At 46.3% G+C, this 16,773-nt stretch overlaps 1 protein-coding gene across 4 annotated transcripts; it reads left to right on the forward strand.

Annotated features, from left to right (window-relative positions):
• The first annotated feature begins 11,151 nt into the window (after window positions 1–11,151).
• ICAM3 (intercellular adhesion molecule 3) lies at window positions 11,152–16,720 on the forward strand. 4 transcript variants are annotated; one of them, XM_059918456.1, is made up of 7 exons: window positions 11,152–11,190; window positions 11,469–11,560; window positions 12,222–12,488; window positions 14,544–14,852; window positions 15,177–15,458; window positions 15,731–15,985; window positions 16,439–16,720. In XM_059918456.1, the coding sequence occupies exons 2-7, from the start codon at window positions 11,479–11,481 to the stop codon at window positions 16,630–16,632; spliced, it is 1,389 nt and encodes a 462-aa protein (XP_059774439.1). In that variant the 5' UTR covers window positions 11,152–11,190; window positions 11,469–11,478; the 3' UTR covers window positions 16,633–16,720. The 4 variants fall into 4 exon arrangements, with proteins under 4 accessions (XP_059774439.1, XP_059774438.1, XP_059774440.1 ...); XM_059918455.1 differs by lacking the exon at window positions 11,152–11,190 and adding an exon at window positions 11,206–11,355; XM_059918457.1 differs by lacking the exon at window positions 11,152–11,190 and adding an exon at window positions 11,206–11,355 and having other exon boundaries at window positions 15,731–15,971.
• The last annotated feature ends 53 nt before the right edge of the window (window positions 16,721–16,773 follow it).

A 16,773-nucleotide genomic window follows, 5' to 3' on the forward strand; every position in this document is an offset into this window, starting at 1 on the left:
TATTCATTATAATTGTAAATCTTCCTTTTTTTTTTTTTTTTTTTTTAAAGGCAGTATTACCATAGGCAGTGAAATGTTTCCCTCCTCTGTCCATCAGCCACCACTGTCACCTCCCCGGGAGACAACTAATGTTATCTGGTTTCCTGTTTTGGCTTCCAGAGACATTTTATCCAGATACAAGGAAATCTGTGCACATATTATATTTCCCCATTTTTCGCAAAAATAATAGTATGTGCTGCTATATAGAGCTCTAGCCAGTATCGTTTCTATTTTTTTCCCCACATAATAGGCCTTGGAGGCAAACAGTGTTTTCTCTTTCTATTTTATGGTTGTGTTGTAGCTCATCATTCAAATGTCATCGGCATTTGTTCATGTAATCATTTCTAATCCTTGGCCTACCCAGGCTTCTGCAGTGAGTAACCATGTGTGCACGTGGTTTCACCCACGTTCAAGGGTATCTGTAGGACAAATTCCCAATGGGAATAGCTGCACAATCTAACCTGGTAATTTGGAAAGTCATTGCTGCTAGAATATATTTTGATAGTTGATAGGGCAAGTCTCTCATTCTTTTCTCAAAATTATCTTGGCTTGTTCTTGGGCAGCTACTTTTTTTTTTTGCATTCTTTTTTTCAAAAATTATTTTCCAGGACTTCCCTGGTGTCACAGTGGTTAAGACTCCACGCTCCCAGTGCAGGGGGCCCAGGTTCGATCCCTGGTCGGGGAACTAGATCCCACACGCATGCCAAACTGAGAGTTTGCATGACACAACTAAGGAGCCAGCGAGCCACAACTAAGGAGCCCTCCTGCTGCAACTGAGACCCAGTGCAACTAAATAAATAAATATTTAAAAAAAATTATTTTCCGTTATGGTTTATCACAGGATGTTGAATATAGTTTCCTGTGCTATGCAGTAGGACCTTGCTCTCTCTGTTTTATTCTTTTTCTTTTTTCTTTTGTCCTATTCAGTTACATGGAGATTTTCTTGCCCTTTTGGAAGCTTGGTATCTTCTGCCAGTGTTCAGTAGATGTTCTGTGAGAATCCTTGCACATGTCAATTGTTTTTTTTTTTTATTTGGCCGTGCGGCATGCCATGTGGAATCTTAGTTCCCCGACGAGGGATGGAACCCATGCCCCCTGCAGTGGAAGCACAGAGGCTTAACCACGGGACCACAAGGGAAGTCCCTGTAGATGTGTTTTTTTTTTTTTTTTTTAATTTTTTTTTATTTTTGGCTGTGTTGGGTCTTCGTTTCTGTGCGAGGGCTTTCTCTAGTTGTGGCAAGCAGGGGCCACTCTTCATTGCGGTGCGCGGGCCTCTCTATCGTGGCCTCTCTTGTTGCGGAGCACAGGCTCCAGACGCGCAGGCTCAGTAGCTGTGGCTCACGGGCCTAGTTGCTCCGCGGCATGTGGGATCTTCCCAGACGAGGGCTCGAACCCGTGTCCCTTGCACTAGCAGGCAGACTCTCAACCACTGCGCCACCAGGGAAGCCCCTAGATGTATTTTTGATGTATCTGTGGGAGAAGGTAAGCTCCACGTCCTACTCCTCCGCCATCTTGATCCAATCTCAGGACCTTGTTGTTTATCCTTGTTGTAAACTATGTGTAATAGTTTGCATTTGGCAGCTACCTTTTAAAACTTTTATTATGAACAATTTAAAGCATATTCATAACTAAGGAGAATAATGTAATGAACCTACACTTAACCAACAGCCAGCATCAACGGTTTCTAATACCCATGGCCAGTCTCTTTTTTAATAAATGTATTTATTTATTTTTGGCTGCGTTGGGTCTTTGTGTTGCTGTGCGCGGGCTTCCTCTAGTTGCAGTGAGCGGGGGCTACTCTTCGTTGCGGTGCACGGGCTTCTCATTGCGGTGGCTTCTCTTGTTGAGGAGCACGGGCTGTAGGCGCACGGGCTCAGTAGTTGTGGCTCGAGGGCTCTAGAGCGCAGGCTCAGTAGTTGTGGTGTACGGGCTTAATTGCTCCGTGGCATGTGGGATCTTCCCGGACCAGGGCTTGAACCCATGTCCCCTGCATTGGCAGGTGGATTCTTAACCACTGCGCCACCAGGGAAACCCCAAGGCCAGTCTTGTTTCAACTTAACCCATGCCACTGGATCATTTGGAAGCAAATCTCAGAAGGCATAGCATTTCTTTTGTAAAAACTTTGATATCTATCTTGAAAGATGTTACCACAAACAATAACTACAATGTCATTATCACAACTGGAAAGTTTAAACAATAATTCCTCTATATCATTGTATAGTTTAGAGTGTTTTGATTTCCCCAATTGTCTCTTCAATATTTGGTGTTTGTTTGTTTACAGTTTGTTCAAATAAAACTCCAAACAAGGTCCATGCATTGACTTTGGTTGGGGGCAGCTTTCTTTAAGTTCTGGATTCCTCGTCTTCTTTTTCCCCCCTTGCAACATATTTGTTGAAGAAGAGGCTGTTTGTCTTGTAGACTTTACCAGTCTGATGTCATCCTTGTGGCATAGTTTAACACATTCCTCCATCCTCAACTTGACCAACCGAGGGTCAGATTCCGTGTCCAGTTTTGGGCAAGTCTCTCTCACAGAGGGCAATGTGTCCTCTTGGCGGGAAGCTGTCCGGGTCTGCTTGTCCCTTCTTTTGTGACACAAGCCGCCACCCAGATCCACCAAGAGGCGGTTTTTCTTTTCCAACATTTTATTCTGAACAATTACAAACATTCAGAAAAGTTGGAAGAAGAGTACAATGAATACCCATAGGTTCCACAATTACCATGGTGCTAAATTTACTTTATCATGATGTATCTATCCATCTATCTATCCATTCCTCTGCCCATCCATCAGTCCACCTCATGTATTGGATACAAACCAAAATAGGTGGGACTTCCCTGGTGGTGCAGTGGTTAAGAATCCGCCTGGCAATGCAGGGGACACGGGTTCAATCCCTGGTCCAGGAATATCCCACATGCCGTGGAGCACCTAAGCCTGTGTGCCACAACTACTGAGCCTGTGTGCTGCAACTACTGAAGTCTGCACACCAAGAGCCTGTGCTCTGCACCAAGAGAAGCCACTGCAATGAGAAACCTGCGCACCACAACGAAGAGTAGCCCCCGCTCGCCACAACTAGAGAAAGACCGCGTGCAGCAACGAAGACCCAACACAGCCAAAAATAAAACAAAATATATAAATTTAAAAAAAATAAATAGATAAAATAAAATTTTAAAAAACCAAAATAGGTGGATGTCACTTTATTTTATTACGGTGAAATATACATAATATTAATGTTACCATTTTAACCATTTTAAAATGGTTTAAGTGTATGATTCAGTGGCATTAAGTACATTCACAATGTTCTATAGTCAACATCACGATCTATTTACAACACTTTTTCATCTTCCAAAAAAACTGTCCCCATTAAATACTAACTTTCCTCCTCCCACTAGCCCCTGGTACCCATCCTTCTAATTTCTCTATGAATTTGCCTATTCTAGAGACCTCATATAAGTGGAATATTTGTTCTTTAGTGTCTGGCTTATTTCACTTAATGTTTTCAAGGTTCATCCACGTAGCACGTGTCAGAATTTCACTTCTTTTGTTTGTTTGTTTAATATTTATTTATTTATTTATTTGGCTGCTCCGGGTCTTAGTTGCAGCATGCGGGATCTTTAGTTTCGGCATGCGAACTCATTTTTTTGTTTTAAATATAAGTTTATTTATTTATTTATTTATTTTTTGGCTGCATTGGGTCTTCGTTGCTGTGCGCAGGCTTTCTCTAGTTGTGGCGAGTGGGGGTTACTCTTCGTGCGGTGCGCGGGCTTCTCACTGCGGTGGCTTCTCTTTGCTGCGGAGCACGGGCTCTAGGCGTGCGGGCTTCAGTAGTTGTGGCACGCGGGCTCTAGAGCGCAGGCTCAGTAGTTGTCACGCACAGGCTTAGTTGCTCCGCAGCATGTGGGATCTTCCCGGACCAGGGCTCAAACCCGTGTCCCCTGCATTGGCAGGTGGATTCTTAACCACTGCGCCACCAGGGAAGTCCCATCGGCATGCGAACTCTTAGTTGCAGCGTGTGGGATCTAGTTCCCTGACCAGGGATCGAACCCTGGCCCCCTGCATTGGGAGTGTGCTGTGTTAGCCACTGGACCACCAAGGAAGACCCAGAATTTCACTTTTTTTTTTTTACACCACCCCCCCGCCACTTTCCCCCCTTGGTGTCCATACGTTTGTTCTCTACATCTGTGTTTCAATTTCTGCCCTGCAAACCGGTTCATCTGTACCATTTTTCTAGGTTACACATATATGCGTCAATATACGATATTTGTTTTTCTCTTTCTGACTTACTTCACTCTGTATGATGGTCTCTAGATCCATCCACGTCTCTACAAATGACCCAATTTCATTCCTCTTTATGGCTGAGTAATATTCCATTGTATATATGTACCACATCTTCTTTATCCATTCGTCTGTTGATGGGCATTCGTCTGTTGATGGGTTGCTTCCATGACCTGGCTATTGTAAATAGTGCTGCAATGAACATTGGGGTGCATGTGTCTTTTTGAATTATGGTTTTCTCTGGGTATATGCCCAGTAGTGGGATTGCTGGGTCATATGGCAATTCTATTTTTAGTTTTTTAAGGAACCTCCATACTGTTCTCCATAGTGGCTGTATCAATTTACATTCCCACCAACAGTGCAAGAGGGTTCCCTTTTCTCCACACCCTCTCCAGCATTTGTTGTTTGTAGATTTTCTGATGATGCCCATTTTAACTGGTGTGAGGTGATACCTCATTGTAGTTTTGATTTGCATTTCTCTAATAATTAGTGATGTTGAGCAGCTTTTCATGTCCTTCTTGGCCATCTGTATGTCCTCTTTGGATAAATGTCTATTTAGGTCTTCTGCTCATTTTTTGATTGGGTTGTTTGTTTTTTTAATATTGAGCTGCATGAGCTGTTTATATACTTTGGAGATTAATCCTTTGTCGGTTGATTCATTTGCAAATATTTTCTCCCATTCTGAGGGTTGTCTTTTCGTCTTGTTTGTAGTTTCCTTTGCTTTTCAAAAGCTTTTAAGTTTCACTAGGTCCCATTTGTTTATTTTTGTTTTTATTTCCATTACTCTAAGAGGTGGATCAAAAAAGATCTTGCTGTGATTTATGTCAAAGAGTGTTCTTCCTATGTTTTCCACTGAGAGTTTTATAGTGTCCGGTCTTACATTTAGGTCTCTAATCCATTTTGAGTTTATTTTTGTGTATGGTATTAGGGAGTGTTCTAATTTCATTCTTTTACATGTAGCTGTCCAGTTTTCCCAGCACCACTTATTGAAGAGACTGTCTTTTCTCTATTGTATATCCTTGCCTCCTTTGTCATAGATTAGTTGACCGTAGGTGCGTGGGTTTATCTCTGGGCTTTCTATCCTGTTCCACTGATCTATATTTCTGTTTTTGTGCCAGTACCATACTGTCTTGATTACTGTAGCTTTGTAGTATAGTCTGAAGTCAAGGAGTCTGATTCCTCCAGCTCCGTTTTTTTCCCTCAAGACTGCTTTGGCTATTCAGGGTCTTTTGTGTCTCCATACAAATTTTAACATTTTTTGTTCTAGTTCTGTAAAAATTGCCATTGGTAATTTGATAGGGATTGCATTGAATCTGTAGATTGCTTTGGGTAGTATAGTCATTTTCACAGTATTGATTCTTCCAATCCAAGAACATGGTATATCTCTCCATCTGTTGGTATCATCTTTAATTTCTTTCATCAGTGTCTTATAGTTTTCTGCATACAGGTCTTTTGTCTCCCTAGGTAGGTTTATTCCTAGGTATTTTATTCTTTTTATTGCAATGGTAAATGGGAGTGTTTCCTTAATTTCTCTTTCAGATTTTTCATCATTAGTGTATAGGAATGCAAGAGATTTCTGTGCATTAATTTTGTATCCTGCAACTTTACCAAATTCATTGAGTAGCTCTAGTAGTTTTCTGGTGGCATCTTTAGGATTCTCTATGTATAGTATCATGTCATCTGCAAACAGTGACAGTTTTACTTCTTCTTTTCCAATTTGGATTCCTTTTATTTCTTTTTCTTCTCTGATTGCTGTGGCTAGGACTTCCAAAACTATGTTGAATAATAGTGGCGAGAGTGGACACCCTTGTCTTGTTCCTGATCTTAGAGGAAATGCTTTCAGTTTTTCACCATTGAGAATGATGTTTGCTGTGGGTTTGTCGTATATGGCCTTTATTATGTTGAGGTAGGTTCCCTCTATGCCCACTTTCTGGAGAGTTTTTATCATAAACGAGTGTTGAATTTTGTCAAAAGCTTTTTCTGCATCTATTGAGATGATCATATGGTTTTTCTTCTTCAATTTGTTAATATGGTATATCACATTGATTGATTTGCATATATTGAAGAATCCTTGCATCCCTGGGATAAATCCCACTTGATCATGGTGTATGATCCTTTTAATGTGTTGTTGGATTCTGTTTGCGAGTATTTTGTTGATGATTTTTGCATCTATATTCATCAGTGTTATGGGTCTGTAATTTTCTTTTTTGTAGTATCTTTGTCTGGTTTTGGTATCAGGGTGATGTTGGCCTCATAGAATGAGTTTGGGAGTGTTCCTTCCTCTGCAATTTTTTGGAAGCGTTTGAGAAGGATGGGTGTTAGCTCTTCTCTAAACGTTTGATAGAATTCACCTCTGAAGCCATCTGGTCCTGGACTTTTGTTTGTTGGAAGATTTTTAATCACAGTTTCAATTTCATTACTTGTGCTTGGTCTGTTCATATTTTCTATTTCTTCCTGGTTCAGTCTTGGAAGGTTATACCTTTCTAAGAATTTGTCCATTTCTTCCAGGTTGTCTATTTTATTGGCATAGAGTTGCTTGTAGTAGTCTCTTAGGATGCTTTGTATTTCTGCAGTGTCTGTTGTAACTTCTCCTTTTTCATTTCTGATTTTATTGATTTGAGTCCTCTCCCTCTTTTTCTTGATGAGTCTGGCTAATGGCTTATCAATTTTGTTTATCTTCTCAAAGAACCAGCTTTTAGTTTTATTGATCTTTGCTATTGTTTTCTTTGTTTCTATTTCATTTATTTCTGCTCTGATCTTTATGATTTCTTTCCTTCTACTAACTTTGGGTTTTGTTTGTTCTTCTTTCTCTAGTTCCTTTAGGTGTAAGCTTAGGTTGTTTATTTGAGATGTTTGTTGTTTCTTGAGGTAGGATTGTATTGCTATAAACTTCCTTCTTAGAACTGCTTTTGCTGCATCCCATAGGTTTTGGATTGTCGTGTTTTCATTGTCATTTGTCTCTAGGTATTTTTAAATTTCCTCTTTGATTTCTTCAGTGATCTCTTGGTTATTTAGTAACGTATTGTTTGGCCTCCATATGTTTGTGTTTTTTACGTTTTTTTCCCTGTAATTGATTTCTAGTCTCATAGCGTTGTGGTCAGAAGAGATGCTTGATATGACTTCAATTTTCTTAAATTTACTGAGGCTTGATTTGTGACCCAAGATGTGATCTATCCTGGAGAATGTTCCGTGCGCACTTGAGAAGAACGTGTAATCTGCTGTTTTTGGATGGAATGTCCTATATATATCAATTAAATCTATCTGGTCTATTGTGTCATTTAAAGCTTGTGTTTCCTTATTAATTTTCTGTTTGGATGATCTGTCCATTGGTGTAAGTGAGGTGTTAAAGTACCCCACTATTATTGTGTTGCTGTCGATTTCCTCTTTTATAGCTGTTAGCAGTTGCCTTATGTATTGAGGTGCTCCTATGTTGGGTGCATATATATTTATAATTGTCATATCTTCTTCTTGGATTGATTCCTTGATCATTATGTAGTGTCCTTCCTTGTCTCTTGTAATATTCTTTATTTTAAAGTCTATTTTACCTGATATGAGTATTGCTACTCCAGCTTTCTTTTGATTTCCATTTGCATGGAATATCTTTTTCCACCCCCTCACTTTCAGTCTGTATGTGTCCCTAGGACTGAAGTGGTCTCTTGTAGACAGCATATATGTGGGTCTTATTTTTGTATCCATTCAGCGAGCCTGTGTCTTTTGGTTGGAGCATTTAATCCATTCACGTTTAAGGTAATTATCGATATGTATGTTCCTATTACCATTTTCTTAATTGTTCTGGGTTTGTTTTTGTAGGTCCTTTTCTTCCCTTGTGTTTCCCACTTAGAGAAGTTCCTTTAGCGTTTGTTGTAGAGCTGGTTTGGTGGTGCTGAATTCTCTTAACTTTTGCCTGTCTGTAAAGCTTTTGATTTCTCCATCAAATCTGAATGAGATCCTTGCCAGGTAGAGTAATCTTGGTTGTAGGTTCTTCCCTTTCATCACTTTAAATATGTCATGCCACTCCCTTCTGGCTTATAGAGTTTCTGCTGAGAAATCAGCTGTTAACCTTATGGGAGTTCCCTTGTATGTTATTTGTCGTTTTTCCCTTGCTGCTTTCAATAATTTTTCTTTGTCTTTAATTTTTGCCACTTTGATTACTATGTGTCTCGGCGTGTTTCTCCTTGGGTTTATTCTGTATGGAACTCTCTGCGCTTCCTGGACTTGGGTGGCTATTTCCTTTCCCATGTTAGGGAAATTTTCAACTATAATCTCTTCAAATATTTTCTCAGGTCTTTTCTCTCTCTCTTCTCCTTCTGGGACCCCTATAATGCGAATGTTGTTGCATTTAATATTGTCCCGGAGGTCTCTTAGGCTGTCTTCATTTCTTTTCTTTCTTTTTTTTTTCTTTATTCTGTTCCACAGCAGTGAATTCCACCGTTCTGTCTTCCAGGTCACTTATCTGTTCTTCTGCCTCAGTTATTCTGCTATTGATTCCTTCTAGTGTATTTTTCATTTCAGTTATTGTATTGTTCATCTCTGTTTGTTCTTTAATTCTTCCAGGTCTTTGTTAAACATTTCTTGCATCTTCTCGATCTTTGCCTCCATTGTTTTTCCGAGGTCCTGGATCATCTTCCCTATCATTATTCTGAATTCTTTTTCTGGAAGGTTGCCTATCTCCACTTCATTTAGTTGTTTTTCTGTGGTTTTATCTTGGTCCTTCATCTGGTACATAGCCCTCTGCCTTTTCATCTTGTCTATCTTTCTGTGAATGTGGTTTTTGTTCCACAGGCTGCAGGATTATAGTTCTTCTTGCTTCTGCTGTCTGCCCTCTGGTGGATCTTCACTTCTGTTTAGTGAAGAGGCTGCATAATATTCCACTGTGTGGATACACCACATTTTGTTTATCCATTCTTCTGTTGATGGACATCATTTGGGTTGCTTCCACATTTTGGCTAGTGTGAATAATGCTGCTATGAACATTGGTGTGCAAGTATCTGTTTGAATCCTCGCTTTCCATTCTTGTGGTTATATATCTAGGAGTGGAACTGCTGAATCATTTAATTCTATGTTTAACTTTTTGAGGAACCACCAAACTCTTTTTCCACAGTGTTGGCATCGTTTTATATTCCTGAGAGCAGAGTATGAGGGTTCCAGTTTCACCACATCCTCGCCAATACTTGCTATTTTCTGTTTTGTTTTTTGTTTTTGATAGCAGCCAACCTAATAGGTGTAAATGCTATCTCGTGGTGGTTTTTTAAAAATATTTATTTATTTTTATTTATCTATTTGGTTGCAAGGGGTCTTAGTTGAGGCAGGCGGGCTCCTTTAGTTAGTTGCGGCACACGGGCTCCTTAGTTGTGGCATACGAACTCTGGGTTGCGGCATGCATGCATGTGGGATATAGTTCCCTGACCAGGGATCGAACCCAGGCCCCCTGCATTGGGAGCACGGAGTCTTAACCACTGGACCACCAGGGAAGACCCTTGCTGTGGCATTGATTTGCATTTCCCTAGTGGCTCATGATGTTGAACATCTTTTCATTTGTTTGTTGGCCATTTGTATAGCTTCTTTGGAGAAATGTCTACCTCAGTCCTTTGCCCATTTTTGAATTGGGTTTGTTGTTGAGTTGTAGGAATTCTTTATAATCTGGATATTAATACCTTATCAGATATATTATTTACAAATACTTTTGATTTGGGTTTTAGTTGCTCTCTGGGCACCATGTGCGAAACGGATTTTTGGGAGGTGGGGCAGGCGAGGAGAGACCTCATTGGGGAGGGTACTCCAGGTGAGAGAGGAGGGGGTATGGCCTTAGGGATGGGGAGAGTGGATGAATGCTGTGCCATCAAGATCTTCAGCAAGGGGCTTCCCTGGTGGCGCAGTGGTTGAGAATCTGCCTGCCAATGCAGGGGACACGGGTTCGAGCCCTGGTCTGGGAAGATCCCACATGCTGCGGAGCAACTAGGCCCGTGAGCCACAATTACTGAGCCTGCGCGTCTGGAGCCTGTGCTCCGCAACAAGAGAGGCTGCGATAGTGAGAGGCCCACACACCGCGATGAAGAGTGGCCCCTGCTTGCCGCAACTAGAAAAAGCCCTCGCACAGAAACGAAGACCCAACACAGCCAAAAATAAATAAATAAATAAATAAATTAAAAAAAAAAAAAAAGATCTTCAACAAGGTCCCTCTCTTGAGCTCAGATCAGAGGCACAGGAGGCAGGTCAGAGGCCTGAGAGATGGAACTGATGGAGGTGGGAGTCCCCACCTGACCACCACACCCCCCCAGCCAAGTCCCTGCTCTTGGGATAAAGAGACCAGCTACCTGGAGAAGGGCAAGGGGGGAGGGGGACAGGGGTAAGAGCCGGTTACAAGTAGCACCCTTGGCAGACGGTGGCTCAGGATTTAGCTGTCCCCCAAACACTCCACCTCAGCACTGCACACAGGGAACGGGGGACCCCACCCACAAGATCTTCAAAGATAAGGGGTCCTATAAAAGCCACCCAGGCAGCCAATACAGAGCCTAGCACAAGTCCCCAATAAATGTGGGCTCTGTTCATTTTCATGGCTTCACTCATCTTAGGGGTCCCTCATTATCACCCCCCAAATCTCTTATTTGCCCCCCCGGAATGTTGGGATCTCGCGCTAACTGCGTGAAGCCCTGCCTAGAAGTCCACCCATTGTTGCCTCCTTGAAATGTTGCCTTGAAATCCCACCCTATCCCTTCAAGGAAAGTGTCTGAATATCCCCCGTTAACTTCCTCTCTGGGAACAGAACACCCCCCCTTCACCTAAGTTCAACAGGAAGGAGGTGTCTCACCACCTCCACCCCCTCCCCCCTCCAGGCTTTCCCGTGCTAAAAACAAAGGAAGAAGACTGCATTAGCACTTCCTGTGGGTTCATCTGGGGGCCGGGGGTGTGGGGAGGGGCGGTGACTGAGGTCTGCCTTACCTGAGACTCCCTGGAGACTGGCCAGCGCCCTCCACCTCCCTGGGCCCCCAACTCTGGACCCCTGGGGCCGCACAATATCCCCCTGCCCCTCCCTAGGCCTGGGCAAGGTGTGGCCCCTGGACTTCTGCATTCTTAACTGCGGTGGCTGTGCTTCCTTCCCCTGGGTGACCCGCCTGCTCTCCGGTGCCCAGAGCCTTATCAAGGCAACTTCCTCCTACAGGCTGGCCACCATGATGCCCTCAGGGCCGCTGCCCAGGGCCTGCTGGACTTCATTCATCTCTCTGCTTCTAGTCTGCTGTCTGCTGCCCCCAGGTGAGGCCCGGCAACCTGGGGAGGGCTGGAGTTGCGGGATTGGTGGCGGAGGGGAAGGAGAACAGAGCGCCTCACACCCTGCTGCCTGGGCTGTGCCAATAACACTTCTTAAACTCAGATCGGCCAGGGGGCTCCCCAGTGTCCTCGGGAGAAAGTGGTGGCCTCTTAGCACAGCCTTCAGGGCTCCCGGAGGCACAGTCCCTGCATTTGACTTGTTCTTCTCCCCCTGCACAACACACGCACACACACCCACACACTTAAACACAAACACACACCCAAGCACGCATGCATGCACGCATTCCCTCCCTGGTCCATCTGGACCCTCGACCTCTGCGTATGCTCTTCAGTCTGCCAGGATCACTCTTCCCTTTCACTTGGCTAACGCCTCCTTGACCCTTTAAAACTGACCATAGTGGTCCCCTCCTCCAGGAAGCCTTCCCTGACTCACTTCCTCCTAGAGGCTTGATCAGGGCTTCCCCTGGCCTCCCTCCCAGCTCTCCTTGGTTCCTGATCCATCATCTGTCTTCCTCACTAAACTGAAGCACCATGAAGGCAGAGACCATCATATCTCGGCAAGAGGAAGTTTTGAATTGTGGAGCCTACAAATGGGTGGGTTGGGGGGCACTGGAACCCCCAGGAGAGCTTCCTTCTGTTCCCGCAGGTACCCAAGGGCAGGAGTTCCAGCTGCGAGTGGAGCCGCAGAACCCAGTGGTGCCTGCCAGAGAGTCCCTCTTGGTAAATTGCAGTATAGATTGCCCCAGCGCTGAACTCATCTCCCTGGAGACGTCCCTACTCAAGGAGTCGGTGGGCAGTGGCCTGAGCTGGGCAGCCTTCCATCTCAGCAATGTGACTGGTGACACCCAGCTCCTCTGCTCTGGCTTCTGCAATGGCTCCCAGATGATAGGCTTCTCTAACATCACAGTGTACCGTGAGTGGCTGTGCCTGGAGGTGGAACTGGCTTCGGGCAGCAGTGGGGTTAGATAAGCAATGGTGCAGGGGAGTGGGGCAGGCATGGGGGCCCTGAGTTTGCAGGAATGGACCCGGGCTCTGACCCAGAGCTCGGACCTGAATGTGTGTGTGTGGGTGTGTGTGACAGAGACAGAGAGATGCGTCTCGACCACATGCCAGGGCAGCAGTTGTGAATTAATTTATTTGGGTCCCAATAAGCATTTTAAAAATATCTCAGGAATTCCCTGGCGGTCCAGTGGTTAAGACTCCGCGCTTTCACTGCCGAGGGCCTGAATTAAATCCCTGGTCAGGGAACTAAGATCCCACAAGCCATGCAGTGTGGCCAAAAAAAAAAAAAAAAAAAAAAAAAATACAATAGACTAAAAGTGGCAGAGTACATCACTCTTGGTGCCTACTGTTTTGTGAAGCCATAGAAAAGTGTACTGTACATGTGTAACTGTGTGTATGCTCCTCCTGTGTGCACCAGTGTCTGTATTTGTGTTTGTGTACCTATGTGTGTGTCTGTGACCTTCTGTATCTGTCATTATCTCTGTGAGACTGTGTGTGTCTGTATATGTGTCTGTCTGTATGTCTGTGTGTGCCTGTGTGTATGTGTCTCTGGATTTGTGTATATCTCTGTGTGTGAATGTCTGTATATGTCTGTATGTCGGTATCTGTGCCTGTGTACCTGTGTATCTCTGTGTGTGAGCATGTGTGGATGTCTGTGTCAGTACGTGTCTGTATATGTCTCTGTGCGTATTTCTGTTGTAACATGTACATCTGCGTGTGTATATCTGTTTGCCTATGTATGTATCTGGGGGGTGCCCCCATCTGTGTGACCGTGAGATGCTTCTGTCCAGTGCTGTGCAGGAGTCTGTTGGTCTCATGAGAGCCCATGGTGCTCATCTCCTCCCAGCTCATTGAAAAGCTGATTTCAAGCTACTCAATGTGTCACACTGAGTAGCTTGAAATCAGCCAAAGTATTTACACCACAGAAATTGGCAAATGCTCCATGTTGGGGCTCCCCCATCTCACCCCAGAGAGCCCAAGCATAACCAGCACTGGCCAGCATACCACTGTCCCTTAACCAGAGGTTAAGATGGGGGCCTCCTTGTTAAATATTCTAAAATTATAAGTAGTTAGATGTTAACTAGTTTCCATAGCAGCCAGTCCGCAGGCCTGTGTGTGACAGCTTGAGATCCAGGCTTGAGAGATGTTCCTCCAAAGGAGGCCCAGGGTTTGGTATGTGTGCCTGTGAGGGCCACTGCAGCTGCAGCTGGGAGAGGACGCAGCCAGGGGCTGTTGAGTCCCCCAGGACTGTGCAGAGCACCCTGAGAGGCTGCCCTAGGCCTTGAGCAGCTGGGACTGATTCGGGAGGGCTAGACCAAACTCTGGGAAAGGCCAAGACCAGAGTCCAGGCCAGAAGCTGGGAGGAGGGGTCAGGGGAGTTCCTAGACCTGATATCAAGGAGGAAGGTGGACACACAGGTCTGGAGTTTGGGAAAACCACTGTCTAACCCTGGCTCTGCCCTTTCCTGGCTGTGCGTCCTTGGGCAGATCACCTCATCCTCACCTCTCTGGGCCTCAGTTTCTCTATCCATAAAAGGGAAGAATAATAGAAGAGATTTCACTTGGTTGCTGTGTGAATGAAGGTGGATGACATCTGGAAAGTCTAAGGAAAACTCAAAATAAACAGGAAATTTTATGATTACTATTAACATCATAAGTGGCCATAAACTTTAGTCCCCTTCCTTCCTTTTTTTTTTTTTTCCCCTTAACGGTGAGGTCATTGGGAACAGAAAATCTGACTTTTATTTCAGTGCCTGGCAAGGTGTCCGACAAAACAGGAAATAATAATCATGATGCTAATGCTAATAGCAAACACTTATACTAGCACATTTCTAAGCTCTGGGGGTTTATTAACTCAAAGTTCACAGTCCTGCACTGGGCCACCCTTGACTCCTCGCCACTCCCTAGTGTGGAGGCTGCCAGGCTGGCTGATAAGTTCTACTCTCCCCTTCATACCCCCCACTCAGGGTTCCCGGAGCGCGTGGAGCTGGCCCCCCTGCCGCCCTGGCAGCCCGTGGGCAGGCGCCTCATCCTGCGCTGCATGGTGTCCGGTGGGGCCCCCCGGGACCACCTCACCGTGGTGCTGCTTCGTGAGGAGAATGAGCTGGGCCGGCAGCCAGCAGGAAAGGGGGAGCCTGCCGAGGTCATGGTCACAGTGCTGGCGACCAGAGATGACCATGGTGCCAATATTTCTTGCCGCACGGAGCTGGACCTGCAGTCCCAAGGGCTGGGACTGTACCAGAACAGCTCGGCCCCCAGGAAGCTCCGAACCTTTGGTGAGAGAAGGGACTGCAGACGGTGGGTGATGAGCGAAGCCAGAGTAAGGGTGCTATGGCCGCGGGATTCCTGAAAAGGGGGTGGCCTGGACCTCAAGGGCTTTTGGGAAAACATGCCTTTAGCCATGGGTAGCCTCATATGGGAGGCTCGCAGCCATGGGACCTTTGGAGAAGGCTGTGAGTGTGTGTCCTGGGAAGGGGGTGACCCAGGCCGCAAGGTATCCTGGGAAAGAAGGACCCTGGTTTGTGAGGATGAGTGTCATGGGAAAAGGGGCCTCCACGGCTGTGAGACCTCCTCCCGCTCACTCCCACCCTTCTTTCAAGCCATGCCCATGATCCCCCCGCGCCTCGTTGTACCCCGGTTCTCGGAGGTGGAAACGTCGTGGACCGTTGACTGCACCCTGGATGGGCTGTTCCCAGCATCGGAGGCCCAGGTGCAACTGGCGCTGGGGGACCAGATGCTGAATGCCACAGTCGTGAGCCACGCTGACACACTCACGGCCACAGCCAGAGCGAAAGCAGAGCAGGAGGGCACTCAGGAGATTGTCTGCAACGTGACCTTGGGGGGCGAGAGCCGCGAGACCCGGGAGAACGTGAAGGCCTATAGTAAGAGGGGGCGGAGCCAAAATAGCTCAGGAGGCAAGGGGCGGGGCCTCCATAGCCCAAGGGGGCGTGGCATTGGGCGGAGACTAAACCGGAGAGGAGCGGGACCTAAGTGACCCGAGAAGAAGAGCCTGAGCGCCCCAAACCGGGTGGGGGCTGCAGAGTAGATGAAGGCGTAGCCTGGATACCCCGAGGGGAAGGAGGCGGGTGGGAGCGGGGTTTGACCCAAGGGAGGTGTGTGGTCATCAAACTCCTGGGCAATGCCCCGCCTTTAGGCTTCCAGGGGCCCAACCTGACACTGAGCGAGCCTAACGCCACCGAGGGGACCACAGTAACTGTGACTTGCGCGGCCGGACCCCGAGTCCAGGTCACGCTGGACGGAGTTCCAGCCGCGGCACCGGGACAGCCTGCCCACCTTCAGCTAAACGCCACTGCGAAGGACGACAGGCGCACCTTCTTCTGCAATGCCACCCTCGAGGTGCATGGGGTGATCTTGCACCGTAACAGGAGCGTCCAGTTGCGTGTCCTGTGTGCGTAGGTCGCTCTGACCTTTAATCCCTTGCTTCCTTGATTTGGGAAGACTTGTCTCTCCCTTGTCCCATTGTGCCTCGGGTGTGTTGGGTGTATCTGATCATTTGGTGGTCCCACAGACGGCCCCAAGATTGACCGAGCTAAATGTCCCCAGCGCTTGACGTGGAAAGACAGGACTATGCATATCCTGCAGTGCCAGGCCCGGGGCAACCCGAACCCCAAACTACATTGTCTCCAGGAAGGCTCCATGTTCAAGTTGCCCGTCGGCATCCCATTCCTCGTCAGGTTAAACTAGAGTGGCACCTACTATTGCCAAGGGGCAAGCTCACGGGGCACGGACATTCTGACAGTGATGATGGACGTTCAGAGCCTACGCGGGGCGTATTTATTCTAGACGGGCAAGGTTAGGAGGGGCCGAGACGCGCGTATTTATTCCTCGCTTTTCTGTACAGGTCGGAACCCCATCGCCATCACCATTGTCCTGGGGGTGTTAGCGATCTTGGGCCTGGTGATTCTCGCTGCGGCCTCTGTGTACGTCTTTGGGGTGCAGAAGCGGCGTGACATCTACCACGTGAGGCAAAGCAGCACCCTGTTGCCCCTCGCGCCTAAACAGCCCGACGAGGCTGTGGCAGTGGAGTTATCCTGAGCATCAGAGTGCCGTGATACTGGGCAAAGACGACGGAGGTTTGGCTGTATCCCCGAATTCCGCACTAATAAAGGCTTTAAAATCCGCACACTGTGGCTTGCCATTCCACTGCTCCGCGCGTCCTTTGAGTGACACCTTGAT

The sequence above is a fragment of the Balaenoptera ricei genome, chromosome 3, assembly GCF_028023285.1.
Source record: "Balaenoptera ricei isolate mBalRic1 chromosome 3, mBalRic1.hap2, whole genome shotgun sequence".
Taxonomy (NCBI): Eukaryota; Metazoa; Chordata; class Mammalia; order Artiodactyla; family Balaenopteridae; genus Balaenoptera; species Balaenoptera ricei.